Here is a 25,674-nt window from a genome sequence, read left to right as displayed (position 1 = left end):
TTACTAGTCTTATCTCCTTGTTCTATTTTCAACAAGCGGTCTTACCTCGGCTATAACACACTTGCAGTCAATGGGATATTTATTTATGTGGGGTATTACTTTTGAGTAAACCTTCCCTGCAGCGACCAGGCGGACCACGGGTGCATCACACCCCAGGCCTCTGGGTATCTATAGGGAGGTGTAGTCTGACGTTACTTTAGTTTCCCGCGCGGTCCACCCGTATAGGGATTTTTCATTGTGAAAATTTGTCATCAACAATAGTTGATGCATCTCCCAACAATTGGACATGCCTATGATCATAATGAATGTTGACCTTTTCTGGACAATTTATCAGTGTTTTATGAGACAGTTGGCGTGGATACCAGTAATGCCTCCCTGCGTTTTCACGTTGAATCTTGTTTTACTTTGTTCATGCACTTTATTTTGTAAAGGTGTATTTATTTAAAAGTAACCAAAAAATAATCATGTTCAACAACCTTCCCAGTTCCCACCACCACCAATGAAAGTAATGCAGTAACTTTTACCGAGTACATTTTCAATGTGTTACTTTTTTACTTTTATTTAAGGAGATTTTTACACCAATAATTTAACTTTGACTTAAGTAAAATGTAATCAAAGTTACAGTACTTTTACTTGAGTAGGATATGTCCACCTTTTTATTACACAAGTCATATTCTCTTCAATGTGAACTCTACAGTATAGTTTGTTTTCCTTCAGTGTCTATGTTTAATAATGTACCTGGTCAAGTCGTTCAAACTGGATATCACACCAACAATCAATGCACAGCTTTTATTTCCAACGGTTATTTCAGATAATAAGGCAGCTATCTTTTGTCATTTTGACTCCAGTAATAAAGCTATGTCTTCAGTGTTCAGTTGTCCTGTATCCATTTTCTGTTTCATAAATAATGAGGAACGCGCCAACATTATGGGAAATGTGCTTACTGTCTTCTCCAGAGTCGGACAAGAATATACAGACTAATTTCCTCTTTGTGTTCAGTAGAAAGCTATCCGGCTGCAAGATAGCCTAGCTTAGCAGTTAGCACAAATGAATGGAAGCCGATACGGACCAGCTAGCCTGGTTGATAGAGCTGTGAATGTTCACTGGCCTCACGATTCGATTCTACGATGCATCTCAATAATATATTACATCCTCAATTTTATTATCTATATTACTGCACATGGCTACTTTTTCATTAATTAAGATCAATTAACTTATTTAGAAAGTTCTTAAATCAGAATGTCAAAATAAATGTCTTTACTGGTGTTGCATCAAGTTCAAGTTTCTTTATTAGTTGTCATACAAAAATACAGAATACTTTTATATGTGCCACACAGTCGTGTGTGTAGAGGAGGGGATTCAGAACACAGCCCTGGGGGGCCCTTATGTTGAGGGTGATGGATGAGGAGGTGCAGTTGCCTGCTCTCACCACCTGGGGTCTACCCGTCAGGAAGTCCAAGACCCACTGGCAGAGGTCATAGTTCAAGCCCAGGTCCCGGAGCTTGGCTATGAGTTTGGAGGGGACTATGGTATTAAATGCTGAGCTGTAGTCGATGAACAGCATTCTCACATAGTTCCCCTGCCTCTTGTCCAGGTGTGATGCTGCTGTGTGCAGCACATGGGCTATGGCGTCCTCCGTGGACCTGTTGGGGCGGTATGCAAATTGCAGGGGGTCCAGGTTGATGATACACATACTAGAAAGGTATCTCGATACCCAGCTGTTAACGGTTCAATTCTCCATTGTATTAGTATCAATACTTTTAGAATAGCCTGATGCTGTATTTTCTATTAGTTGAGTGGATGCATGACCGGAGCACTAGCTTTGCGTAGTGGACGTGTCAACAGTGTCAGCTGAACACAGACCAAGGCATAGGAATAGTCACAGATATCGCAGAATGTCTTATTAATTAATACACATTTTCTGAATGGACGTTTGGATTAAATTAAACCAAGTTATATGCAGTGATGAACAGTCTTTCCCAGCGGAACACAAGTTACTTAACGTTACACCAGGGGCGATTTTACCACTGGGGCACCAGGGGCACGTGCCCCTGCTGAAATCTCAGGTGCCCCTGAGGTGCCACCCCAGTTTACATTTAAAAAATGTTTATTAAAAAATATAACCCTAACTAACCTTACTGTCATCATGCACTTGTCCTAATATACTAACCTACACTGTAGCACTCAACACTTTGATGAACATTGTTACTCAGCTGATAGAGTTGTGCCCTTCCTGATGACTTGTCGTACAGAACTTGTAAGTCGCTTTGGATAAAAGCGTCAGCTAAATGACTAAATATGTGCCCCTGCCCATATTGGCACAAGCTGATGCCAATTTAAACCAGTCCGTAGCACTCTGGTTAGTTACACAGGGGACTATAATTTGCCGGCGCGGAAGGATACATAACCTCTCAAGTTCAACGTGGGTTCTTCTGAACCGGTCACAGCTGATGTCGAAATGATTGACAACCATTGTAGCCAAGGAGCACATTTTGACTGCTTCAAGAAGCAACCCTTGACAACTCCAGCGCTGATTGCAATTTGGAAGTGCAACGACGACAGACTGAGAAGCCGGGTGCACTGCAGAACAACTTTAAGAAGACAAACTTACCTCACTGCTTTCATGTTCAACCCAGATTCGGCTCAAACAAGGGATTAAACACGCAATTATGCCACATCAATGTGGAACGCCCTACCCACAGCCGTAAAAAAAAAAATTATCCCACCTTCAAAACCGCTCTCAAAGACAAAAAGCACCTACGGGAGGCTGCAATTCAAAACTGGCTATTGAAACTTCTTTCAATATGCTTTCCAACACAGACCGGTTATGATACGTGCCCTCAAGTTTTGCTTGTACAGAAGTATCACCCCAAATAATTAGAACACCTCACTGTCCCTCCACTGACCACCTCCATCACAGCTGTCTTCCATGTTTGTATTCACCTAGTGACTCCCGCCAGCACAGAATTGTGATGAATGTCAATCTAGAGTGACGTAAAAGTCGCATGAATTATGATATACAATAAAAAATGGTGCATTTATATAGCGCTTTTATTCAAAGCGCTTTACAATTTGTTCCTCACATTTGACCAATTCACACCGACGGCGGAGGCAACCATGCAAGGTGCCAACCTGCTCATCAGGAGCAATTAGGGGTTTAAGTGTCTTTCTCAAGGACACATCGACACGCTGCCTGGGAGGAGCGGGAATCAAACCGAGAACCTCCGGATTACCAGACGACTGCTCTACCTCCTTAGCCACTGTCGCCCCCGTGACTGTTCAGATTGAGGTCACATTGCAAACAATACTGACCTGTATCTGATTTAGGACCACATAATGAAAGTGGCCCAAATCAGAATCTAAAAGATCACATTGATTGATTGATTGATTGATTGATTGATTGATTGATTGATTGATTGATTGAAAACTTTATTAACAGATTGCAGAATGGGTACAATACAGTACGGCTCAATACACACAATTGTTAAGGGGATGCAGACCAGAGAAAGACTTTCGTCTTGTACATCAGGGTCCCCCATTTTCAATTCATCATAACATTTATGACATATATATTACACGACATACCTACCGATAAACAGTACTGTTACATCCAGACATTTATGACATTCAAGATATACAAATATACAGTACTGTTTAAGAGACAGAGTTTCTAAAAGAGAGTATATACTGTACATTTGAGGGGGAAGAAACTGTACATTGGAGGGGGTTGGGTGGGGGGGGGGGTTGTTTGGACATTTACAGGGGCCAGTTTCTAATTGCAGCCTCCCGTAGGTGCTCTTTGAGAGCGGTTTTGAAGGTGGGTAGGGATTCACATTATTTTATAAGCTGTGGGTAGGGCGTTCCACATTGATGTGGCATAATTGCGAAACGTGTTTAGTCCTTTGTTTGAGCCGAATCTGGGTCGAACATGATTTGTGGAAATCCCTCTGGTGTTGTGGTTGTGGTATTCACTGACCTTTGGGAAGTATTTCGACATGTACATGGGTACCTTAGTGGTGTAGTGTATCAGAGAGGAGATCCGGTACAAGAATCGAGTTCGTTGGTTGACTTTTTTGATTACATTGGTTGCCATTTTGTCACAGGAAAGATTTGCCTCTAGGATGGAACCCAGGTATGTAATTACTAATTTCATCTTTCCTTGTGACAATATTGTCACCCACTGTAACAGAGAAGCCGTTGGTCTTGCTGAGTTTGTTGTTTGATACAAAGAGAATGGACTCTGTTTTACCCATGTGTAATGATAGTTTGTTATCAGCGAGCCAGGTGCTGATTCTGCCGAGTTCAGAGCTGAGGGCTTTTTCAACCTGCAACTTGTCCCTGTCAGAGACCAGCAGGGCTGAGTCGTCCGCGAACAGTCACAAACTGATGACATGTAATTTGCTTCCTTGTGGAACACATTTGATGTGATTTGTGCTGTTCGCACTGTCAGAAAAACAAATGAGTCACATATGAGCAAAAAAGAACATCAGATTTGGGCCAATTTTGCCTGCCGTGTGAACGTAGCCTTATTGTATACTAAGTAACTTGAATTCGCTGAAATGTGTGCATAAAGGGAGCAAAGCCCGGAGAGGTAACAACCGTTTGTGGTTTCTGTCCGTTTGTGGCCGATACTTGAACAGAGCAATGACAACCAGCTGCTGCCTGACAATTTATCTGCCATACACACACACGGCAGCTACAGTAAGGAACGTGTGTGTGTATTTATTATCATTTATACCATATATGGCAGATACATATTTTCAATACACTTAATAACCAGCAGCCATTATTTATCTTAGACAGTATGTCGACTTGCGCTACTCAACGCGTTTAACACAATGTGTCTGTTCCCTTGGAACCTATTCCGTAGAACTTAATCAGCAGTTACAACGTATCCGGTCTCATGTGTGGAGGTTCTATTTAGTAGAGCCAGAGATTGTGTGCAGCGCCAGATAGTTTATACGAGGACTCCGGGGAGGAAGAGGAGAAGGAACTTCATAAAAGTCAGACAAAGCTTACCAAAAGCTCAAACAGTGAACTCCAAGCCCACGTGGTTGAACAAAAAAAAATTCAAAGAAACAAGACTAAGAAATGACGTAAACACCATGATCAAACCGGCAAAAAAAATGTCATCAATGACAAAACTGAGGAAAACAAAAACAAAGACAAGAACAAGTTGCAGGTTGAAAAAACCCTCAGCACAGAACTAGGCAAAATCTGCATATGGCTCGCTGATAACAAACTATCATTACACATGGGCAAAACAGAATCCATTCTCTTCGGTTCAAATAACAAACTCAGCAAGACCGACGGCTTCTCAGTTACAGTGGGTGACAATATTGTCACAAGGAAAGACGAAATTACCTACCTGGGTTCCATCCTAGAGGCAAATATTTCCTGTGACAAAATGGCATCCAATGTAATAAAAAAAGTCAACCAACTAACTAGATTCTTGTACCGGATCTCCTCTCTGGTAAACAAGAATACCCTGAAGACTCTGGCAGGAGCACTCATTCAAGGGTACTACGACTATGCGTGCACCTCATGGTACCAAAGCACCTCAAAGGCGCTTAAAACAAAATTACAAACATCACAAAACAAACTGGTCAGACTACTACTTGACCTGAACCCCAGAACCCACCTCACCCCTGCCCACTTTGACAACCTAGGATGGCTTAGAGTAGACGACAGAGTACAGCAACTTGCAATGGGCCTGGTCTACAAGATACACTATACGACCGGGGTACCCATGTACATGTCAAAATACTTCCCAAAGGTCAGTGAATACCACAACCACTACACCAGAGGAAGCTCAACAAATCATGTAAAACCCAGATTCGGCTCAAACAAGGGACTAAACACGTTTCGCAATTATGCCACAACAATGTGGAACGCCCTACCCAAAGCTGTAAAGGAATGTGAATCACTACCCACATTCAAAACCGCTCTTAAAGAGCACCTACGGGAGGCTGCAATTCGAAACTGGCCACCGTAAATGCCCAAAACCCCCACCACCTCCTAATAGACAGTCTCCTCCCCACCGCATGTATATATTCCCTCCCCGCCGTATGTATATTTCTCTCCCACCCACCCACCCCCTCCTAATGTACAGTCCCCTCCCCATCATATGTATATACTCTGTCAGGATCTCAAGTTTCAAGTTTCAAGTTTCTTTAATAGTTGTCATACAGAAGTACAGAATACTTTTGTACAAAATGCTTCTTACTGTTGCGCTCCAGAGACTGTGCAAGACAAGATAAGTATGAAATAAAAACATAGTAAAATTAGAAGTAAAAAAAGAGGTCACAGTGTTCAGTTTAGACATATGTACAATGTTCGATGCAGAATAGACGTAGTTACCATACAATACTGTGCAGTGTACTAATATACAATACTATATAGTGCAAGGCAGAAATGGAGAAATGGGACGAGGTGCAATTTAGGTACAATTCACAGTAGGTGTACGAGTTGTAGTGCAAATCCTTTATCAATAAATATAAAGTGTAAGTGTGTTTGTGTGATCTAAAGTGTGGAGAGTGGGTGCTGCAGTGTGTTGTTTGTTTGAGTGAGTGTGTGCGTGTGGGTGTGTGTGCTGTGTGCATTTGATGGTTGTTGCATAGTGATTATTGTTCGTTTAGCGATTATTGTTCGTTTAGCAGCCTGATGGCCTGGGGATAGAAGCTTCTTCTGAGTCTTTCTGTGCTCGCCTTAAGACTCCGGTATCGCTTGCCTGACCGCAGCAGTTCAAAGAGGCAGTTGTTCGGGTGGCTCGAGTCCTTAATAATTCTCTTAGCCTTCCCCTTGCACCGCTTGATGTAAATGTTCTGGAGGGTGGGAAGCCCCCCTCCAATTGTGCGTTCGGCTGAACGTGTCACTCTTTGTAGTCTGCTACGGTCTTGTGCAGTGCTATTCCCAAACCAGGAGGTGATGTTGCCGGTCAGGATGCTCTCTATTGTACATGAGTAGAAGTTCCTAAGGATCTTCTGACTGACTTGGAACTTCCTTAGGCGCCTGAGGAAGTAGAGGCGTTGTCGTGCCTTCTTCACAACACTGTCAATGTGTGTGGTCCATGTCAAGTCCTCGGATATGTGGGCTCCGAGGTACTTGAAACTGTTCACTCTCTCAACCGGTGCCCCGTCGATGCTGAGGGGGCTGTAGTCCTTGACCCCCGACCTCCTGAAGTCCACAATCATCTCTTTTGTTTTGCTGACGTTCAGGGAGAGGCAGTTCTCCTGACACCACTGTGACAGGTTCTCTACCTCTTCCAGGTAGGCCCTTTCGTCGTTGGCAGAGATCAGGCCCACCACTAGTGTCATCAGCAAATTTGATGATGGTGTTGTTGTTCCGCTGTGCTACGCAGTCATGTGTGTACAGGGAGTAGAGGAGGGGGCTCAGAACACAGCCCTGGGGGGCCCCTATGTTGAGCGTGATGGATGAGGAGGTGCAGTTGCCGGCTCTTACCACCTGGGGTCTGCCCGTCAGGAAGTCCAAGACCCACTGGCACAGGTCATAGTTCAAGCCCAGGTCCCTGAGCTTGGCTATGAGTTTGGAGGGGACTATGGTATTGAATGCTGAGCTGTAGTCGATGAACAGCATTCTCACATAGTTCCCCTGCCTCTTGTCCAGATGTGATGCTGCTGTGTGCAGCACATGGGCTATGGCGTCCTCCGTGGACCTGTTGGGGCGATATGCAAATTGCAGAGGGTCCAGGTTGATGGGGAGGGAGGAACAGATGTAGCCCTTCACTAGCTTCTCAAAGCACTTCATGGCTATGGAGGTGAGGGCTACAGGGCGGTAGTCGTTGAGGCAAGCGGGCGTAGATTTTTTGGGTACAGGGATGATGGTGGACTTCTTCAGACAGGTGGGGATGACAGCCTGTTCCAAGGACAGGTTGAAGATGTCAGTGAATACCGGGGCCAGTTGGTCGGCACAGACTTTTAGGACGCGGCCGGGGATGCCGTCCGGTCCTGCTGCCTTCCTGATATTCACTTTTTTAAAGATCCGTCTCACCTCATGCTCTGTTACCCTGAACACTGAGTCTCCATCAGCAGACCCCCCCCCCCCCCATTGCCGTGGTTTGTAGGCTGGTGTTGTTATTCACAGCCTCAAACCTCGCATAGAGGATCTAGGGGTAACAGTACTGTATATTTGAATACCGTTTATGTCACAAATGTATCAGTACTAAATACCTATATGTCCCTATGCCATAAATGTCATGTATGTTGTGTATGTCATAAATGTCTATATGAATTGAAAATGGGGGACCCTGATGGAAACAAGACAAACGTCTTTCTCAGGTCTGCATCCCCTTAACAATTGTATGTATTGAGCCGTACTGTATTGTACCCATTCTGCAATCTGTTAAATAAAGTTTTCATTCATTCATTCATTCACCCTGCGAACTTTGGAAATTACTCAACAACCAACTAGGCTGCAGCAAAAAAACTAAAAACCAGATTTACAAACATAAACATAAAGACAGAAAGCACTCTCGATCACAGACAAACTGGATGTGGCCAAATACCTAAACATATTCTTTACAAACATAGCCACAACACTGGTTAATAAACTACCCTCCCGGGCACCCAAGTGGCGACCCATGTGATGTAACGCGCTGCGTCGCGAAGCGGCTGACCCGGGTTCGATTCCCGGACCCGACGTCCTTTGCCAAATGTCTTCCCCCCACTCTGTCTCCCGTTCTTCCTCTCTCTCTCCCTCTACCGGACTGCAACAAATAAAAATCTACCAAAAACATAATAATTTTTTTTTTTATAAACTACCCTCCCACTCAGGGCATTTTGGGGTAGAACACATAGTAGCATACTACAAAAACCTAGGGGTCCACAAAGACGACGATGGTAACAACAGATGAGGTACTCAAAAAACTGAGTGCCCTCCAACCGAACAAGGCCACTGGCCATGACAACATCCCCTCCAAACTCCTCAGAGACTCAGCAGCCGCCATCACCCCAGTCATCACACACATAATAAACCTCTCCATAAAACAGGGACACGTCCCCAAGGACTTCAAAATTGCGAGAGTGACCCCCCTGCAGAAAAAGGACAGCAAATTAGACCCAGGCAACTACCGCCCTGTTTCTATTCTCACCTCCATCTCGAAAGTCATGGAGAAAATAGTCTACGAACAGGTCGAAAAGTACCTTGCGGGAAAAAATCTAATCTACGAATTCCAATCTGGCTTCAGAACATCCCACTCCACTGACACATGCCTTCTCTATTTGAACGACCACATCAAACAAGAGGTGGACGCGGGCAAATACTGCGGCATGGTCATGCTGGACCTACAAAAGGCCTTCGACACTGTCAATCACACCATTCTGATTGACAAACTAAAAGCGATTGCTTTTGATAGTCTATCAGTGAGCTGGATGCAATCCTACCTGGAGGCAATCCTACCTGACTGCAACTTGTTCTTGTTCGCGGACGACTCAGCCCTGCTGGTCTCTGACAAGAACAAGTTACAGGTTGAAAAAACCCTCAGCTCAGAACTCTGCAGAATCTGCACCTGGCTCGCTGATAACAAACTATCATTACACCTGGTAACAGAGTCCATTATCTTCGGATCAAATAACAAACTCAGCAAGACAGACGGCTTCTCAGTTGCAGTGGGTGACAATATTGTCACAAGGAAAGATGAAATTACATACCTGGGTTCCATCCTAGAGGCAAATCTTTCCTGTGACAAAATGGCATCCAATGTAATAAAAAAAAGTCAACCAACAAACTAGATTCTTGTACCGGATCTCCTCTCTGGTAAACAAGAACACCCTGAAGACTCTGGCAGGAGCACTCATTCAAGGGTACTACGACCAGGCATGCGTTGGTGATTTCAACTCTGGTTGCACGCGTTTTATTGACGTAACGTGTGCATAAATGTTCCCTCGTGTGAGCACAGGATGTAGCCTTCAATATATAAAGAAATTATATTGTCAACAGATATGGTGGAAAAACAAACAATGTTTTAAATGTAATTGTAGTTACATTGTTAATTTAGTTTGTATTTACTTTTCTAGTTTAAGTTAATTCAATTAAATAAATGGTTTTACACACAAACACAAAAGCAAACTTAAAATAATCAGACAACTTGTGTTTACTTGAAAATTATTGGTGAGAATTTGATTCATGGTGCGCTGAATCCCCTTTCACATTCTGCAGTGCTGCATGGAATTACTTTTGTGCATAAGTATTTTACTGTGTAGTGTAGTGGTTGGATAGGATGGAATAGACACAGAGCTCCCTGCCCCCTCCCCTCAGGTTTGGTGTGACCGTTCACACCAAACCTGTGAATGTGAATACCATGAAATGGGTTGCATTCCATGCGCTATTGTTATGCTTATGCAGGGTAGCCAGGTACACGCGACGAGTCGAGGGCAGCGCGTTCTTGTGCATGTGCGTGCACGCGCTTCTGCTCACAAAAGCTTGGTTGCACGTCGTGCCACCCCGTCCCATGAGCAACGCACCTCTGACTACGACTATGCTTGCACCTCATGGTACCAAAGCACCTCAAAGGCGCTAAAAACAAGATTACAAACAACACATAACAAACTGGTCAGACTACTACTTGACCTTACTCCTAGAACCCACCTCACCCCTGCCCACTTTGACTACCTAGGATGGCTTAGAGTAGACGACAGAGTACAGCAACTTGCAATGGGCCTGGTCTCAAGATACTCTTCTACACCAAACAGGTACCCATGTACATGTCGAAATACTTCCCAAAGGTCAGTGAATACCACGCCCACAACACCAGAGGGAGTTCCACAAATCATGTGCAACCCAGATTCGGCACAAACAAGGGACTAAACACATTTCGCAATTATGCCACAACAATGTGGAACGCCCTACCCACAGCCGTAAAAAGATGTGAATCCCTACCCACATTCAAAACCGCTCTTAAAGAGCACCTACGGGAGGCTGCAATTCTAAACTGGCCACCGTAAATGTCCAAACCGCCCCCCCCCCCCTACCCCCTCCTAATAGACAGTCTCCTCCCCACCGTATGTATATTTTTCCCGCACCCACATACCCCCTCCTAATGTACAGTCTCCTCCCCTCTACGGGTATTGCACTACCACCCCTGCAGGACTTATATAACAAGAGGTGCAAATCCAGAGCCTGCAGAATAATGAAAGACCCTCACCACCCCAACGACAGCCTGTTCAAGCTGCTGCGGTCAGGCAAACGCCTGCGCACACCAGCAACTAGGACAGAGAGACTTCGGCTCAGCTTCTTCCTCCAGGCCATCAGTCTTGAACACTGAACTCTCCACACACAAGCACACATGAGCACATACACAACACACATACTGTATACGCTCACACACTAACAGTCACTTTAGCACGAGCACACACACACACACACACACACATGCTGCACACTAAACGGTCACTTTACACAATGAAAAGGTCACTTAAAAAAAATAAAAAGAACAGGAGTGGTTCTTGAAATAGATGGATATATCAAGATAGCATAAGGATATATAGTATAACTGTATATTGTATAGTATAGTATTGTACAGTAGTGTACATAAGACCCAGTGCCTCATCCGTAGCTTAACACTGTATTGCACTATCGCAGGACCTTAGCATGTCTTTTACCATGCATGTACATTATACCTGTTATGTCTTATTCTTATTACTTGTATTATTGCACAATCGCTGTGGGCATGACCACCCGCATTTCACTGTATGCCTTGTATGCTGTGACAAATAAAACTCGATATATTCTCCGTTATGGATCTATGGGTAACAGTACTGTATATTTGCATATCACAAATGTAACAGTACTATATACCTGTATGTCATGTATGTCCCTATGCCATAAAATGGATTAATCTCGGACTGCAGTTGACTGGTGTATTGCCTCTTGTTTTGTATTCGATGAATCACCATGTTTTGGGAACAAACGCTGATAACACTCACAAGTCGACTTCTTGTCACTTTAAAAACTTTCAACACTACACCATATTTGTATCTATTTATTACAAAAAGATTTGCATGACATCCCTACCTCATTCTTGCATTTTAAAAAGCTTCCATTTGTACTTTATTGTTTGCATTTTGTACTTTAGGTTTAGTTCAATTAGTTTGTATATTGTAGATTGTTTGTTGTGTTTGGCCTTTATTCTTTTTGCTGTATGAATCACAATCGCAGGGGGCTCATACAGAAACAAGCATTTCACTGTAATGTACATGTATACCTTATGTGACAATGACAAATAAAACAAAAGCTGAAACGTATCCTTGTGAAACCAGGCAAAGATATTGCACCACACAGTGTCAGCCAACTATCATCTGTCACTTGTAATCAGGGACGGCCTTTTGATGACCCCTTTATGTTACATTATGAATAGTTCTCTTTGACTGTGTCAATGTCCAAATATAATTACATGAAGGACCATCCTTGTGAACACTGCAGACAAAGAGTGCTTATACGAGGTCAGGAACATCCCATCTGTCATGGTCACTTATCAAACTAAAACTTCATGTGACACACACACACACAATCTTAACTTGTTCACTAGGCTTTGCATTTTCCTTGTGGATAAACAAATCAAGATCATCTCTATTATATGTTACCCATGAAAAGCCTACTCATAACCACTATTGACAAAAGTATGTGTATTTGTGTTTTTGGCGACTGACACCTGGCTCCGGGATCTGGTTTCATAACATTCTGAATTAGTCTACCAGATGGCTTCGACCCTTTCAGAAACGTATGATAAACTTAATTCTCTCTCCCTTTCTCGCTCTCTGCCTCCACCTTAAAAAATACGTACTGAAAAATAACCTCACCACTCCTAATCGCTCTCTCTCTCTCGCACTAAACATAGATATGTTGAGCAGGGAGGAAGTGTCTGTTCTGGGTGGTTGTTTTGATCTCTCTGGTCTGGGATCAGTCAGCAGGACTGGCTCCACAGCTGGCAGCTGTTAATGTTACGGTTACTGGTAGAGCCAGACAACAGAGCATAGCATACAGCTGCTGCTATCTCTGTGTGTGTGTGTATGTGTGTATGTGTGCGTGTGTGTGCGTACGTGCCAGCGTCAGTCGTGTGGTACTCGAATCCAGGACTGAGTCGAGTAGCATTATCTTTCTGTAATTTGAACTTTCAAGTTTCATTCTGGCTGTATGGATTATGTAGATCACAAATGGGAATTGAACCCTTTTTGAGATATGCAAATGGTAAACACATTTCTTAAAATAAATTATGTTTTAACAGGGTTTTCATGCAGCAAGTGAAATGCATGTCTCACATGTGTAGGAGCTCCCAGAACTCACTCCAACACGTTGACATGAGTATTGGCGGGTAGACTTGAGACTCAACGATGTGGACTTGTAGTTAAAGGTAGAATATGTAATGGCGTCAAACAGTGACCTCCAGGCAAAAGTTGACAACATGGTACTGCACTTTGTTTACAGTTTTTGTTTTCATCTCATGTGCGGATTGGATTTCAGTAGGTATTCGGTTGTTAAGTCGTGACGTATCGACCTTCCAATAAACGGTTTCCGGGGGCCAAGCTTCCTGCTTTGGCTGAGGCTCTGATCTTTGCAACGTGCCTCAGTGCTGTGTCCTTTGTTGTTTTAACTCATTCCCCACCAACGACGAGTATACTCGTTATTGGCCGCCAATCGAATAACGCCAACAACGAGTATACTTGTTTATTTTATTTTTTTATCCTCTTTTTCTCCGCCTGATTTTTTTTATTTTTCTCCCCATCCCAATTTAGTCGTTATGCCAATTCCCCCCCTCCCCTACCTGGTTGTTGTGCGCATGTTCCTCCTACTGGTCGGTACAAGGGAACCCTGAAGTCTACCACACACTTCCTCCGACACATGTGGAGACAGCCAGTGGCTCTTTTTTCACCTGGCAGCGAGGACTCTCATTGGTGAAGCGTAACGCGTGGGAGGTCACGCTGCCTTCACCATTTCCTGCCTTTCGCTAAGCAGGCGCCCAGACCTGACCTTGCTGTCCACAACGCCAGATTACCACCCTCGACTTCCCTCCCGCTAACTCAGCCAAACGAGTTAGTATGACGATCGGCCCAAGCCGCAGGCAATGCTGACTCCAGGAGTCGAGACCGCAGCCTCTTGCATTGGTGACGAGCGCAATCTCTGCTACGCCGTCCGACCGCCTGTATACTCGTTATTTGATCGTTATTTCTTTTATTCGCTATTTCCATTCATAAATCATCCAGGAAGGCTGTGGTACCATATTATTCAATGTGTCCGAGATCTCAAACGTCCAATACCGCCACCTGGTGGTATGCGGCCGATGTCGCACTTCCTTTGTGACTCTGTGTATGACTGTGTATCATTGAAATTCCTCCGGGCAGAGTTTGCGAGTAGCCTGAACCGAGGGGTATACCCGATCGCATTGAATCTCTTTCGGGACACCCGGTTCATTATGCTGTGTGGGCCAAATGGACATACAATCTAGCAGATGGCAATCAAATAATTGGAATATCCTTTTTGGATTATCATCGGCCACAGGTAAGAGCAATTTAACGTCAATTTCAGCTTGGTTGTGCATTGTTTTCATAGCCATCGCCCTGATCAGCATATGCTGTTGTACTAACAAATGCCGTTATTGACAATCAATTAATCAGAAACGACCCCCCCCCCCCCTTTCATGCATGCATGATGGAACATAATATACCGATCATATGCATTTAAATTTTTAATTGTAGCGTGTATAGGGACGAAATGCCAATGGATTAAGTATAATATGCGTCGCGGCCTAATACTAGCCTCCCAGGAATGACCCTAATCCGCTCTAAAACCATACTTATATTGGCGTCAGTCTTAATAACCGAATAGGGGAGGTGTTGCTATTGTTGGCCACGTAACGTATAATAAATTACTAAACTCCAACCCACACGTCAGACCAAAACCAAAAAGTAAAGGCCTAGAAGTCGCTGTTTGGCGGCATTACAGATTATACCTTTAAGTGACTACACCACTGCGCTTGGTTTTGTGTGTGTGTGTGTGTGTGTGTGTGTGTGTGTGTGTGTGTGTGTGTGTGTGTGTGTGTGTGTGTGTGTGTGTGTGTGTGTGTGTGTGTGTGTGTGTGTGTGTGTGTGTGTGTGTGTGTGTGTGTGTGTGTGTGTGTGTGTGTGTGTGTGTGTGTGTGTGTGTGTGTGTGTGTGTGTGTGTGTGTGTGTGTGTGTGTGTGTGTGTGTGTGTGTGTGTGTGTGTGTGTGTGTGTGTGTGTGTGTGTGTGTGTGTGTGTGTGTGTGTGTGTGTGTGTGTGTGTGTGTGTGTGTGTGTGTGTGTGTGTGTGTGTGTGTGTGTGTGTGTGTGTGTGTGTGTGTGTGTGTGTGTGTGTGTGTGTGTGTGTGTGTGTGTGCGCGCGTGTGGCATGTGCATCTTCACCTGCTTGCTCTCAACTCACCTACCTCCTCCCGTCTGAAAACCGAAGCCTACAAATCATAGGATGGACACACATGGAAGGCAAATGGCTTTTGCATTTATTTCCAATGACAGTTAATACAGTTGCTCTCTGGGTGTAAACAGAACCTACTGCGAGTAGAGACGTTTTATCTCTACATTTTCCCGAATCTATTAAGAACTGAATAGGCTCGTCTATGAACTGCAGCACCACTTGCATACAATCAATCAACCAACAACCATTTTCTTTTCTATAATCATTATCATATTCAAACACTAATACATTTTGCATATTGGCATCATAATAAAGCCACGTAAGCTCTGGAAATTATTCACATAGTTTTTTTCTGGATTAATAGGAAATGGCACCAGAATATTGCATACGTTTCTTTTTAAGACTAGGTTTCAACTCATCAGTACCTATGTATATGTATATGCAAAAAATATATGTACAGTATACAGGTACTTTATATGACTCTGTTGCAATGACTTGTATTACTGCTATAAACTGAGTACACGCCTTATCCCGCTTGGGCTCAGATTCCATATACAGTAGATGCAGCGTTGTGGCTGGCAGGCGTCTTTATGCAAATCTGGCTGCCCAGGTGTCAAGCCAGCACAAAATAACATGAAACAGCACTTTCTGTTTAGCGAGTCAACCTTAAAAAGAATAAACAATGGCAACCCAGACATTTAGATTCAAAATTGTGTCGATTTCCGCACTTTTATCTCGAAAGCCATCTCGTTAAACAGGACGTCCCATTTCACATGATTGGAGCTCACGTGATGCCTTGTCCACCTCTGAATCAATCTACATAACATGGTCTAACTAGACAACTATTCCAAGGCTTAAAAATAAAACAAATTAAAAACGAACCAAAAAACAAAACAAACACAAGAAACTGAAGGGGGGGGGGGGGGGGAATTGAAACAGTATGTATTTCAAACAGTTCAAACATATAAAAATAATTTGAGGCCGATTTGATTTTGTTGACATCATGGAGTTTTCTCTTAGTTATTTAAATGTCAGCCCCATTAAATCAACCATGTTTTTTGACATTATACAAGACTGTTTGGAATATATTTGTTCACTTGTGTTACGACTACAGTACCAAAGTGTTTGCCTGCTTTTTTCTTTATTTTATTTTATTTACTTCCTCTACTCTGAATAAGCAATGATGAACAAACACAAACAACAAAACATCGTTTAACTCAAACTATAAAAACATAAACAAAATGCATATATATATACCGGTATATATATATATATAAAAAGAAAAGTGTCGCAAATCATAGAATGAGTGATCCTGAATAAAGAAGAAGATGGCCACTTGTTAGCATTTCAGCTCTTTTTCTTTTCCCTCTCCTCTTTATTTCTCTCTTTTCCACTGTGGCATCATCATCCTCATCATCATCATCATCATCCTCAGTGTCTTTGGTCCATGTGCACAATGTCATGAAGGAATGTCAAAAACAAAAGAATAAACAAACGTTGTTGTTGCTATGGTGATGGAAGACATATCCACGGTGGTGTGGGGGGGATGGGGTGTACGGCGCCCCATAAATTAACTGAAAGAAGGGGAAAAAAATAAACAATGACAGACAATAACCGAATGAACAAAACAAATATAGAAACAACAATGTGAAGTGAATTGAATGGAAAATAATCGATGAACAACTCAAAGCGTGCGCACTTATATATCACTTTCAGATTCCAAAAGAAGGATCTGGTCATTTGGAAAAGTAGATCAATTTCAAATAGTAGATTGCAGTTGAGAGAAGCTTGAGAGTTTGTGAAAGTTTGTGAAAGGCGCAGGAAAGGAGCAGGAAATGTGTGTCAGTATGGGATGTTATTTGGACTTATGGTATAGTTCATCCATCAAGATGAGGGAGGCCTTTATCTTCATTTTAGAGGTACACTACGCCATTACAGGGAAGGGAAGGGGGGGGGGGGGTTGCGTACAATTAGTTTGCAAATCAAATCTTGCCAAAACAAAATCAATCTGAGGCAAACACAAGCCCAGAAGATACTTTGAATAGTATTATTGTCAACAAAATTGCAGGCCTTTGTAGCTCAACAGCAATAGTGAAACAGTAGCTCTCTAGCTTCCAGTAGCATACCTATCAGCAGGGTATCCGACTTTCCTCTTTGTTTATTCCGTTATGAAAATATACCATAGCCGTTTCAAATATCTTTCCCCAAACCACTTTAAAAGGAACTTTGACTCAATTGTTTAGTCGACAGTGAAGGGGTTAACCAGAAAAACAACGAGAAGAACGAGAAGGGGGGGGGGGGGGACTATCTCTTGGGATCTGTGGAATCTGACATCTACAATCTAACTACAAAATGGATGATCAGTTTCACAAGCACTCATTTGCCAGACAGTGCACATACTGTAGGCTGTAGCCTCCACAAGGTGGAGCCAGTTGGCCTCAAATAAAGCTTAAAAAGGGACCATAGCAGAGTTACTACATGTCATTGTTTATTGTCAACATCATCCGTTTTCCCCAAAATTAGATTAGATTAGATTTGTGTTTGTTTACGTTTCCATATTCAATAAACATTACAGAATGTACCTGAAAATGAGTCAACGTTGGCCAAAAGTCATTGTACCATTAAAAGCCCTCTTCAAGAATTATTTTGGTTTGAAATGCAGAACTTTGCAGAACAAATTTTTTTCTCAATGGCTCCCTTGGATCTGTTGTGATTGACAGCTTGCAGGGCAGAACCAAAGTATAATGAAGGTCAACGATAAACAAGAAAGAGAGTAGCTAGGTTAGTTTGTGCCTTGGCAGTCTGACTCATGCTCTGTTGGAAAGCTAGAAGAAGCCGTATGAAGGAAAAATATAAATCATACATGGTTCAAGGCTGTGACACTGTTGTAAAAAATGTTTGCCAAGCAGTGTTTTTATTACTACCTTTGTTTATCTTTACCGCTTCCTGGTTACAAAGTCCAATCAGAGCCAGCCAAAACACTACGCAGAAAGTTCTGTCAAAACATCTCTGTCCAAAGTAAACTACCGGTAAACAGTGCTACCTATACTCTATAAACTATAATATTATTTTCCCTTAACATATTGAATACATAATATAATATTATTGTTCCCCCCATATTTTCTTGTCTCTTTTATAAATAAAACCCCAAAATGATCATTTAATTTCACATCAGTGCATCTTTGTTTATTCACAGTGTCCATGGAAACGACGATGAACACAGCCATAAAGGTACGGTTTCCTTACGCAGAAAAGATAGTCCGTTTACTTTCCTGATAACTACATCACTGCATAACTCAGAAATGTTCAGACAAGCTTAATTATTGGTTATTTGTGATACTCTCTATACACCTAATTCAAAGTTATAGCCACATTCTCTTTCAAACTGATTCGGTCACGGGTGTCTGGATTCGGTACAGTTATAAGGCACTTGGGACAGAGCTGTTTTACAGGCTGTGACGTACAGGCGTAGAGGCAGCTCTGCGAGGGAGTTTGAGCCAGAGACGCTTTGGCCGATGGGACGCAGCCAAGGAAACATGTGTTCCTTGCACAAAAACTAGAAACAGAGGGTGCTTGTTATTGGTTGATGCTAGGTCACACAGGGTCATTCGCATTTTATTGGGAGTCGTCAGTTTTTGGCCTAAAGTCTATTATAGTCTATAAGTCTATAAGCAAGATGTCAGTTTTTGGCCAAGCTTTAAGTCATAAATTATAACCTAAGAAGTTCTTTATAAATCTATCCTTAACCACTCCCACTACCTAGAAATTAATTAAAAACAAATGTAAACATTGTCTTCCAGGCCATGAGATCTAGCATCCACCCTTGTTATTGAAGCTGGCGTACGCCTAAAGTCTATAAGTCTATATAGACTAAACTAGTCTTATATTTTGTGATTTTGTGTGAAGGGGGGGGGACTAGTAAAGTAAGATTTCCATTGTACGGTGTAACTTGTCTGTTTAACTATGCATATGACAAATAAATATCTTGAATCTTGACTATTGAATCTAAATGAGACCATCTTTAACTTCATATTAGCGGCTAGCTCCACCTAGGTCACTCATGTGACCCAGGAGCACCTGGAAATGAACAGGTGGACCCCAGAGACTGCATTTGGCGTGAGACACAGAGGTGGTTTGTGGGACACAGAGGTGGTTTGATATCAATGCATGGATTTTAATAGCTTGCATTAGAGTAACACAGTAACTTTAGATAAGATGAGGGTGAATCACCTAGACCTAGCAACTTCCAAGTCCAGTGTTTTTACACACCGTTGTGGGCTGAGATCTACAAATGTGTTGAAGATAGGGGCTATCTCAGCGAGAAGTCGGAATTAGACTGGTATGGTAATTTTAAAGTGTTTTCAAGCCCTAGAAAACCGGGTAATAATCTACAGGAATAGCAAAACTCTAAACTATAGTTTTCCCATGGAGAGTCCACTCAAAACCAATAGATTGTTTCTGTGGATTTGCGTTGCTGGAAGTCAAATGCAACGCTTATGTTGTCAAGTTGAAATCATCTATTTACAGAAAATAGTGAATAGAATCGGGGACAGTAGACAAGAATAGCTTTGCCACCCTATCACCACAAATAACATCCCTATCACCACAAATAACCTCTCTACCACCACAAATAACCTCTATCACCACAAATAACCTCCCTATCACCACAAATAACCTCTCTACCACCACAAATAACCTCTCTACCACCACAAATAACCTCTATCACCACAAATAACCACCCTATCACCACAAATAACCTCCAAGTCCCTACCACCGCAAATAACCTAAGAGCCTGTGGGAAGCACTCTAAAAAGTACATATAAGGCATAAGGCATCAGGACGCCTGCCCTGGGGTATACTCTGCACTGCCAAGTCACTGTAATTCCATCTTTTAAATGCATAATCCATAATATGAACCACGTAAAACCACGTTTAAGCTGCCTCTATACTTCATAGCCCACCGCCTGCTCCCTGAACGGCCTACTCTGAACAGACAGCGGAATCAGGGGAATCAGGCACCTCATGCACTGTGTCCAGTGGGTGGGTGAGGTTAGCGTGAGGTCTCCAGTGACCTTAAGATTAGGGCTAAGGTAAGGGGTGGGTGTGAGGTGCCTGGCATTTAGAGAGTCCAGAATAGATGGTGTGAGTCGAGGGAAAGAGAGGAAGGGCAGGAAACATTGGCCAGAAGAGGAAGAGAGAAAGCGGACCCACCCAGAACACACACTAATCCTCCTTAATCAGTGACATGCATATGTAATGGAGAATGTCCAATGTGAGATTCCACTGTGGTTTGGTTCTACTCTGTATTGCATGCAACTACTTATGTGTTGCACTCTGTACGTTACATACCTATGGGGGATTCGTTCGCAGTGCTCCCTGCTGTACAGTATGCTGTTGTGCTTTATCTCTGCATACGTTGTTATGCTTTAACCTCTCTTACAGCAGGGAACACCTCTAAGAGTAGAACCAGACTGCCAAGACATAGCTGTGTTGCCATTGCCATTTATTCTGCATTGTAATAAATGGCTAAACTAATGTGAGTGGTTCCTGACAGGTGTCCGGATGTTGGGAGAACAGTAACCAACTAAAAATAGTTTTGTTTTTAAATTAAAATTGTGAAAAATGTCTCAGAATTCTATCTTGAAATTGTAGAACAATTAACTCAATGACCAGTGGTAGTCATCAGTAGAATGTTCAGCTCTCAGAATTCTATCTCACATGTGATCGGGTTAACAGCATCCAAGAAGGGCTCAAGAGCGAGAGGGGAAAGAGTAGAAGAAAGGCCAATAAGAGGTGTAGGGGTATATAGAGGGGTATATAGAGAAGTATAGAGGGGTATATAGAGAAGTATAGAGGGGTATATAGAGTTATATATGGTGGTATGTAGAGGGTTAGATAGAGGGGTATATAGGGGAATATATAGAGTGGTATATAGGGGTGTATATATAGTTTTATAGGGGGTATATAGGGTGGTATATAGTCGTTATATAGAAGGTATATATAGAGTATATAGAGGGGTATATAAAGGGTATATAGAGCAACATATATGGGGGTATATAGAGCGACATATAGGGGTATATAGAGGGAAAGGAGAGGTTTGCTTACTTCTTCCTGTCTTTGTCCTTCTTGAGGGGCTGCGATAGGGCGAGGGTCTCGGCTGCCACCTTCCTCCTGTTGAAGGCGTTCAGCTCCTCCTCCAGGTCTCTCCTCTTCTCCTCCACCTTCCTCTTCTCCTCCTGGTGCATCCGCTTCAGCTGCTCAAACTTGTCATGGAGCTGAATGGAGAGAGCGAGAGAGAGAGAGAGAGAGAGAGAGAGAGAGAGAGACTACAATTAACTATCAACTGTAATTATTATAGTTTAACTGTGTGTGGAGAGAGTGAGTGAATGAATGAATGAGTGAGTGAGTGAGTGAGTGAGTGAGTGAGTGAGTGAGTGAGTGAGTGAGTGAGTGAGTGAGTGAGTGAGTGAGTGAGTGAGTGAGTGAGTGAGTGAGTGAGTGAGTGAGTGAGTGAGTGAGTGAGTGAGTGAGTGAGTGAGTGAGTGAGTGAGTGAGTGAGTGAGTGAGTGAGTGAGTGAGTGTGAGTGTGTATGTGAATTATTACAGTCTAACTAGAACTGTGTGGCGGCCGCGTGAGAGAGAGAGAGGGGGAGAGTGAGTGAAACATTTTTCATCAGTCGACCATCAGCTGATACTTTATAGTCCCACTAGAACGTTGTGGTCCAAGTAGAGCTTAAGAGTTTGAGAACTGGCTTGACGTAAAATATTATGTGTGCTGCTGGGGGAAATGACATCATGAGAACGACAAGAAAGAAACGGATAGGGGTGAGAAAGACACACCGAGATGGAGAGAGAGAGAGAGAGAGATATATAAGATGTCAGAAAGGTGCAACCGGAACTAGACAAGAACTAGTTCTCCAACAATCCATTTGTATGGAAAGGGATGGTTCTTGTATGGAGGTGAAAGAACATCCATATCAATCCAACAACAGTATATAGCACTCAAACTACCAGCCCATACACAAATTAACTATATTAAAAACTATAGTATTCCTTAGTTTTGTTTTTGTATACATTATAGAGACTTATACATCAACCAAAAAGCATACTGTAACTATGCACAATACATATAAACGCTATTATCTATACGAGTAGAAGCAACCGATCCAGTTACTTTAAATAGAAATTGCGTTTATTAATCGGACACCTAATTGACTCAAACCCCGCCCTCTTTTCTTGACCCTCCAATCACAACGGTTGCTTCCCGGAAGTGAAGGAGCACGCTGGGGTGGCCGGCGGACTGGTGAGACTGACCTCTCTCTCCTTCTCTTTCAGCTCGGCTTCAGTCTCCTTCACTTTGTTGACGAACATCTGCCTCATCTCCTCCTCCTTGCGCTGCAGGTCCCCCAGGAACTCTTTCCTCTTGGCCTCGTACGTCTCCTGGAGACTGGAAGGAGAAGAAGAAGAAGAAGGATTAGCTCAGTGAAGACAAGACTTGATGGCTTTGGCACTTGGGTGTCCATGGTAAGGTGTGTGTCCTTGCGTGTATATGTGTGTGTATTAGGGCTGCTCGATTATAGCAAAAATCATAATTGCTTATTATTTTGGTCAATATTGAGATCACCATTATTTAATATGATTACCGTACTCATTGACTTTGGAAACCTTGTGCATTTATTGAACTTATTGAAAAAAAGTTTACTTTAGTTTAAATATAATCCAACTGAAAAACAAAAACATGACCTTGCTCAAAGGCTTGACATGGCGATTATCTTGTTTTCATAATCGTTGGAAGTAATTGAACTGTAATAGTGTATGTGTGAATGTATGTGTATATGTACCGTATGTGTGAATATCCACCACAGTTGTTTTCCGTGGTCTTCCGGGTCTTTTTGTGTTGTGAGCTCACCAGTGTGTTTTTCTTTAATGTATTAAAAAGTTGATTTGGTCACACCTAATGTTTTCTCTCTGATGGGTTTGTTTTGATTTCTCAGTCTAATGATGGCTTGCTTCACCGATAGTGACAGCTCTTTGGACCTCATATTGAGTAGACAGAAACAGATTCCAAATGCAAATACCACACTTGCAATGAACTTTAGACCTTTTATCTGCTCCTTGTAAATTAAATAATGAGGGAATAACACACACGTGGGCATGGAACAGCTGAGCCACCAACTGTCCAATTACTTAAAAAGAGGGAGGCACATATAGAAAGTGTTCTAATTCCTACACCGTTCACCTGATTGGGATGTAAATAAACTCAAACTAAAGCTGAAAGTCTGCACTTAAAAACACCTCGATTGTTTCAGTTAAAATCCATTGACAATTGACAAAATGTTGACATTGACAAAATGATGACAATTGTGTTGATGTCCAAATATTTATGGACCCGACTGTATCCAGTGTGTGCGTCTGTGTCTGCGTGCATACATGTGTAGGCTTTAACCCTACATGCACATTTCATGTCAGTGTCCATCGTGGTCCCGAGTCTCGTGGAAGTTCCCTTCAAGGACTTTTGTTCACACCTCCCCCTCCCCCGTATCCTTTTCCTCTCGCCTCACCTGGTCGCGTCTATGCCTTCTACAACGCTGTTCAGTTTCCGGGTTCCTCTGATTGGCCACTAAGCCCACGTGACCCTACGCTAGCACGCCCCCCTTATCGCCGCCAGTTATCGCTTACGCCGCGCATGCGCATGAGCCGCGCCAAGCTCCTCAGCCTCCTCATATTTGCGAATGCATAAACTAATAATAATAATAATAATTCATTTAATTTATATAGCGCTTCTCAATAACCCGAAGTCGCTGACAGTAGTCGGGAGCAGGGGTACAAACAAAGAGGCGAAAGCAAAGAAACAAAACAAAACAACAAAGAAACAAAAACAAAGGAACATGAGACCATGGGGGGAACGGGGGAGACAGCCTGATGGCACAAAAAAAAAAAAGACTAGAGACATATCGATCAGGTTGGAGGGGAGGGGGGGGTTTAGGGGTGGGGGGGGTTGAAGGCAAGGGAGAACAGGTGGGTTTTGAGGCGAGCTTTGAAGGTGGAGAGTGTAGGGGAGTCTCTGATGGACTGGGGGAGGGAGTTCCAGAGTCGGGGTGCAGTGCGAGAGAAGGCCCGATCTCCGAAGTTTTTAAGCTTGGATGTCGGGACAGTGAGGGAGGCAGTGGAGGAGGACCGGAGGGAACGGGTTGGGCGGTAGGGGAGAAGGAGATCAGTCAGGTAGGGGGGGGCCAGGCTGTGGAGGGCTTTGAAGGTGAGGAGTAGTGTTTTAAAGTTAATGCGGTGTTTGATCGGGAGCCAGTGGAGGGAGTGGAGGACAGGAGTGATGTGTTCGCGGGACCGGGTGTTAGTGAGGAGGCGGGCAGCTGAATTTTGGACCAAACTATAAACTATATCTTAAATTATGGCTATGTGTCTAATATGGCCGTCGCTTATCAATGACTTGTTTTGTTTACATCAGGGTGAACGCTGTTGCATTCGCAAATATGAGAGCTCTGTCAATTGATAAGCGACGGCCATATTTGACACATAGCCATCATTTAAGATATAGTTTATGCATTCGCAAATATGAGAGCTCTGTCATTGAAGTGGGTGGTGGCAGCGTAACAGCGTTCACCCTGATGTAAAGTAGCGATTTTTTATTGGTTTGTCATGACAAACCAATTACATAATCCTACATATGCGTAAAGAAACAACATATTCCCGTTAATGGTATATTTTTTTAATGATTCATTACGGTATAAATTAGGTTAACTGGAGCTTAGTATTGCTGGCTCTCATATTTGCGAATGCAACAGCGTAGCATTAAGATATAGTTTATGCATTCGCAAATATGAGAGCTCTGTCAATTGATAAGCGACGGCCATATTAGACACATAGCCATAATTTAAGATATAGTTTATGCATTCGCAAATATGAGGAGGCTGAGGAGCTTGGCGTGGCGCATGCGATAACTGGGGTGTGCTAGCGTAGGGTCACGTGGGCTTAGTGGCCAATCAGAGGAACCCGGAAACCGAACAGCGTTGTAGAAGGCATAGACGCCACCTGGTCATCCCCCAATGTTACAATGAATTGAAAATGGAGGACCCTGATGTAAACAAGACGAAAGTATTTCTCTGGTCCGCATCCCCTTAACAATTGTGTGTATTGAGCCGTACTGTATTGTACCCATTCTGCAATCTGTTAATAAAGTTTTCAATCAATCAATCAAAAACCTCCCCCGCTCCCTTTTCTCCCAGAAAGCTTAAGAGGTGAACTCACAGAATGAG

At 43.0% G+C, this 25,674-nt stretch overlaps 1 protein-coding gene across 2 annotated transcripts in view; it reads right to left on the bottom strand.

Moving 5' to 3' along the window:
• The window catches only part of septin8a (septin 8a), a 93,697-nt gene that overhangs the window by 8,001 nt on the left and 60,022 nt on the right, over positions 1–25,674 (bottom strand). Inside the window, exons 5-7 of one of the 2 annotated variants that reach the window (XM_084320110.1) lie at positions 22,718–22,850; positions 21,509–21,678; positions 15,669–16,977 (exon numbers count right to left, since the gene is read on the bottom strand). In XM_084320110.1, coding sequence (XP_084176236.1) covers positions 16,974–16,977; positions 21,509–21,678; positions 22,718–22,850 — 307 coding nt within the window. In that variant the 3' untranslated portion in view covers positions 15,669–16,973. Of the gene's footprint in view, positions 1–15,668; positions 16,978–21,508; positions 21,679–22,717; positions 22,851–25,674 lie in introns of those variants that run through there. The other variant, XM_084320111.1, reaches the window with a different exon arrangement.

Source organism: Notolepis coatsorum (assembly GCF_963971535.1).
Source record: "Notolepis coatsorum genome assembly, chromosome: 8".
NCBI lineage: Eukaryota > Metazoa > Chordata > Actinopteri > Aulopiformes > Paralepididae > Notolepis > Notolepis coatsorum.
The sequence above is the reverse complement of the archived record's forward strand: the minus strand, read 5'-3'. Positions and strand labels throughout refer to the sequence as shown.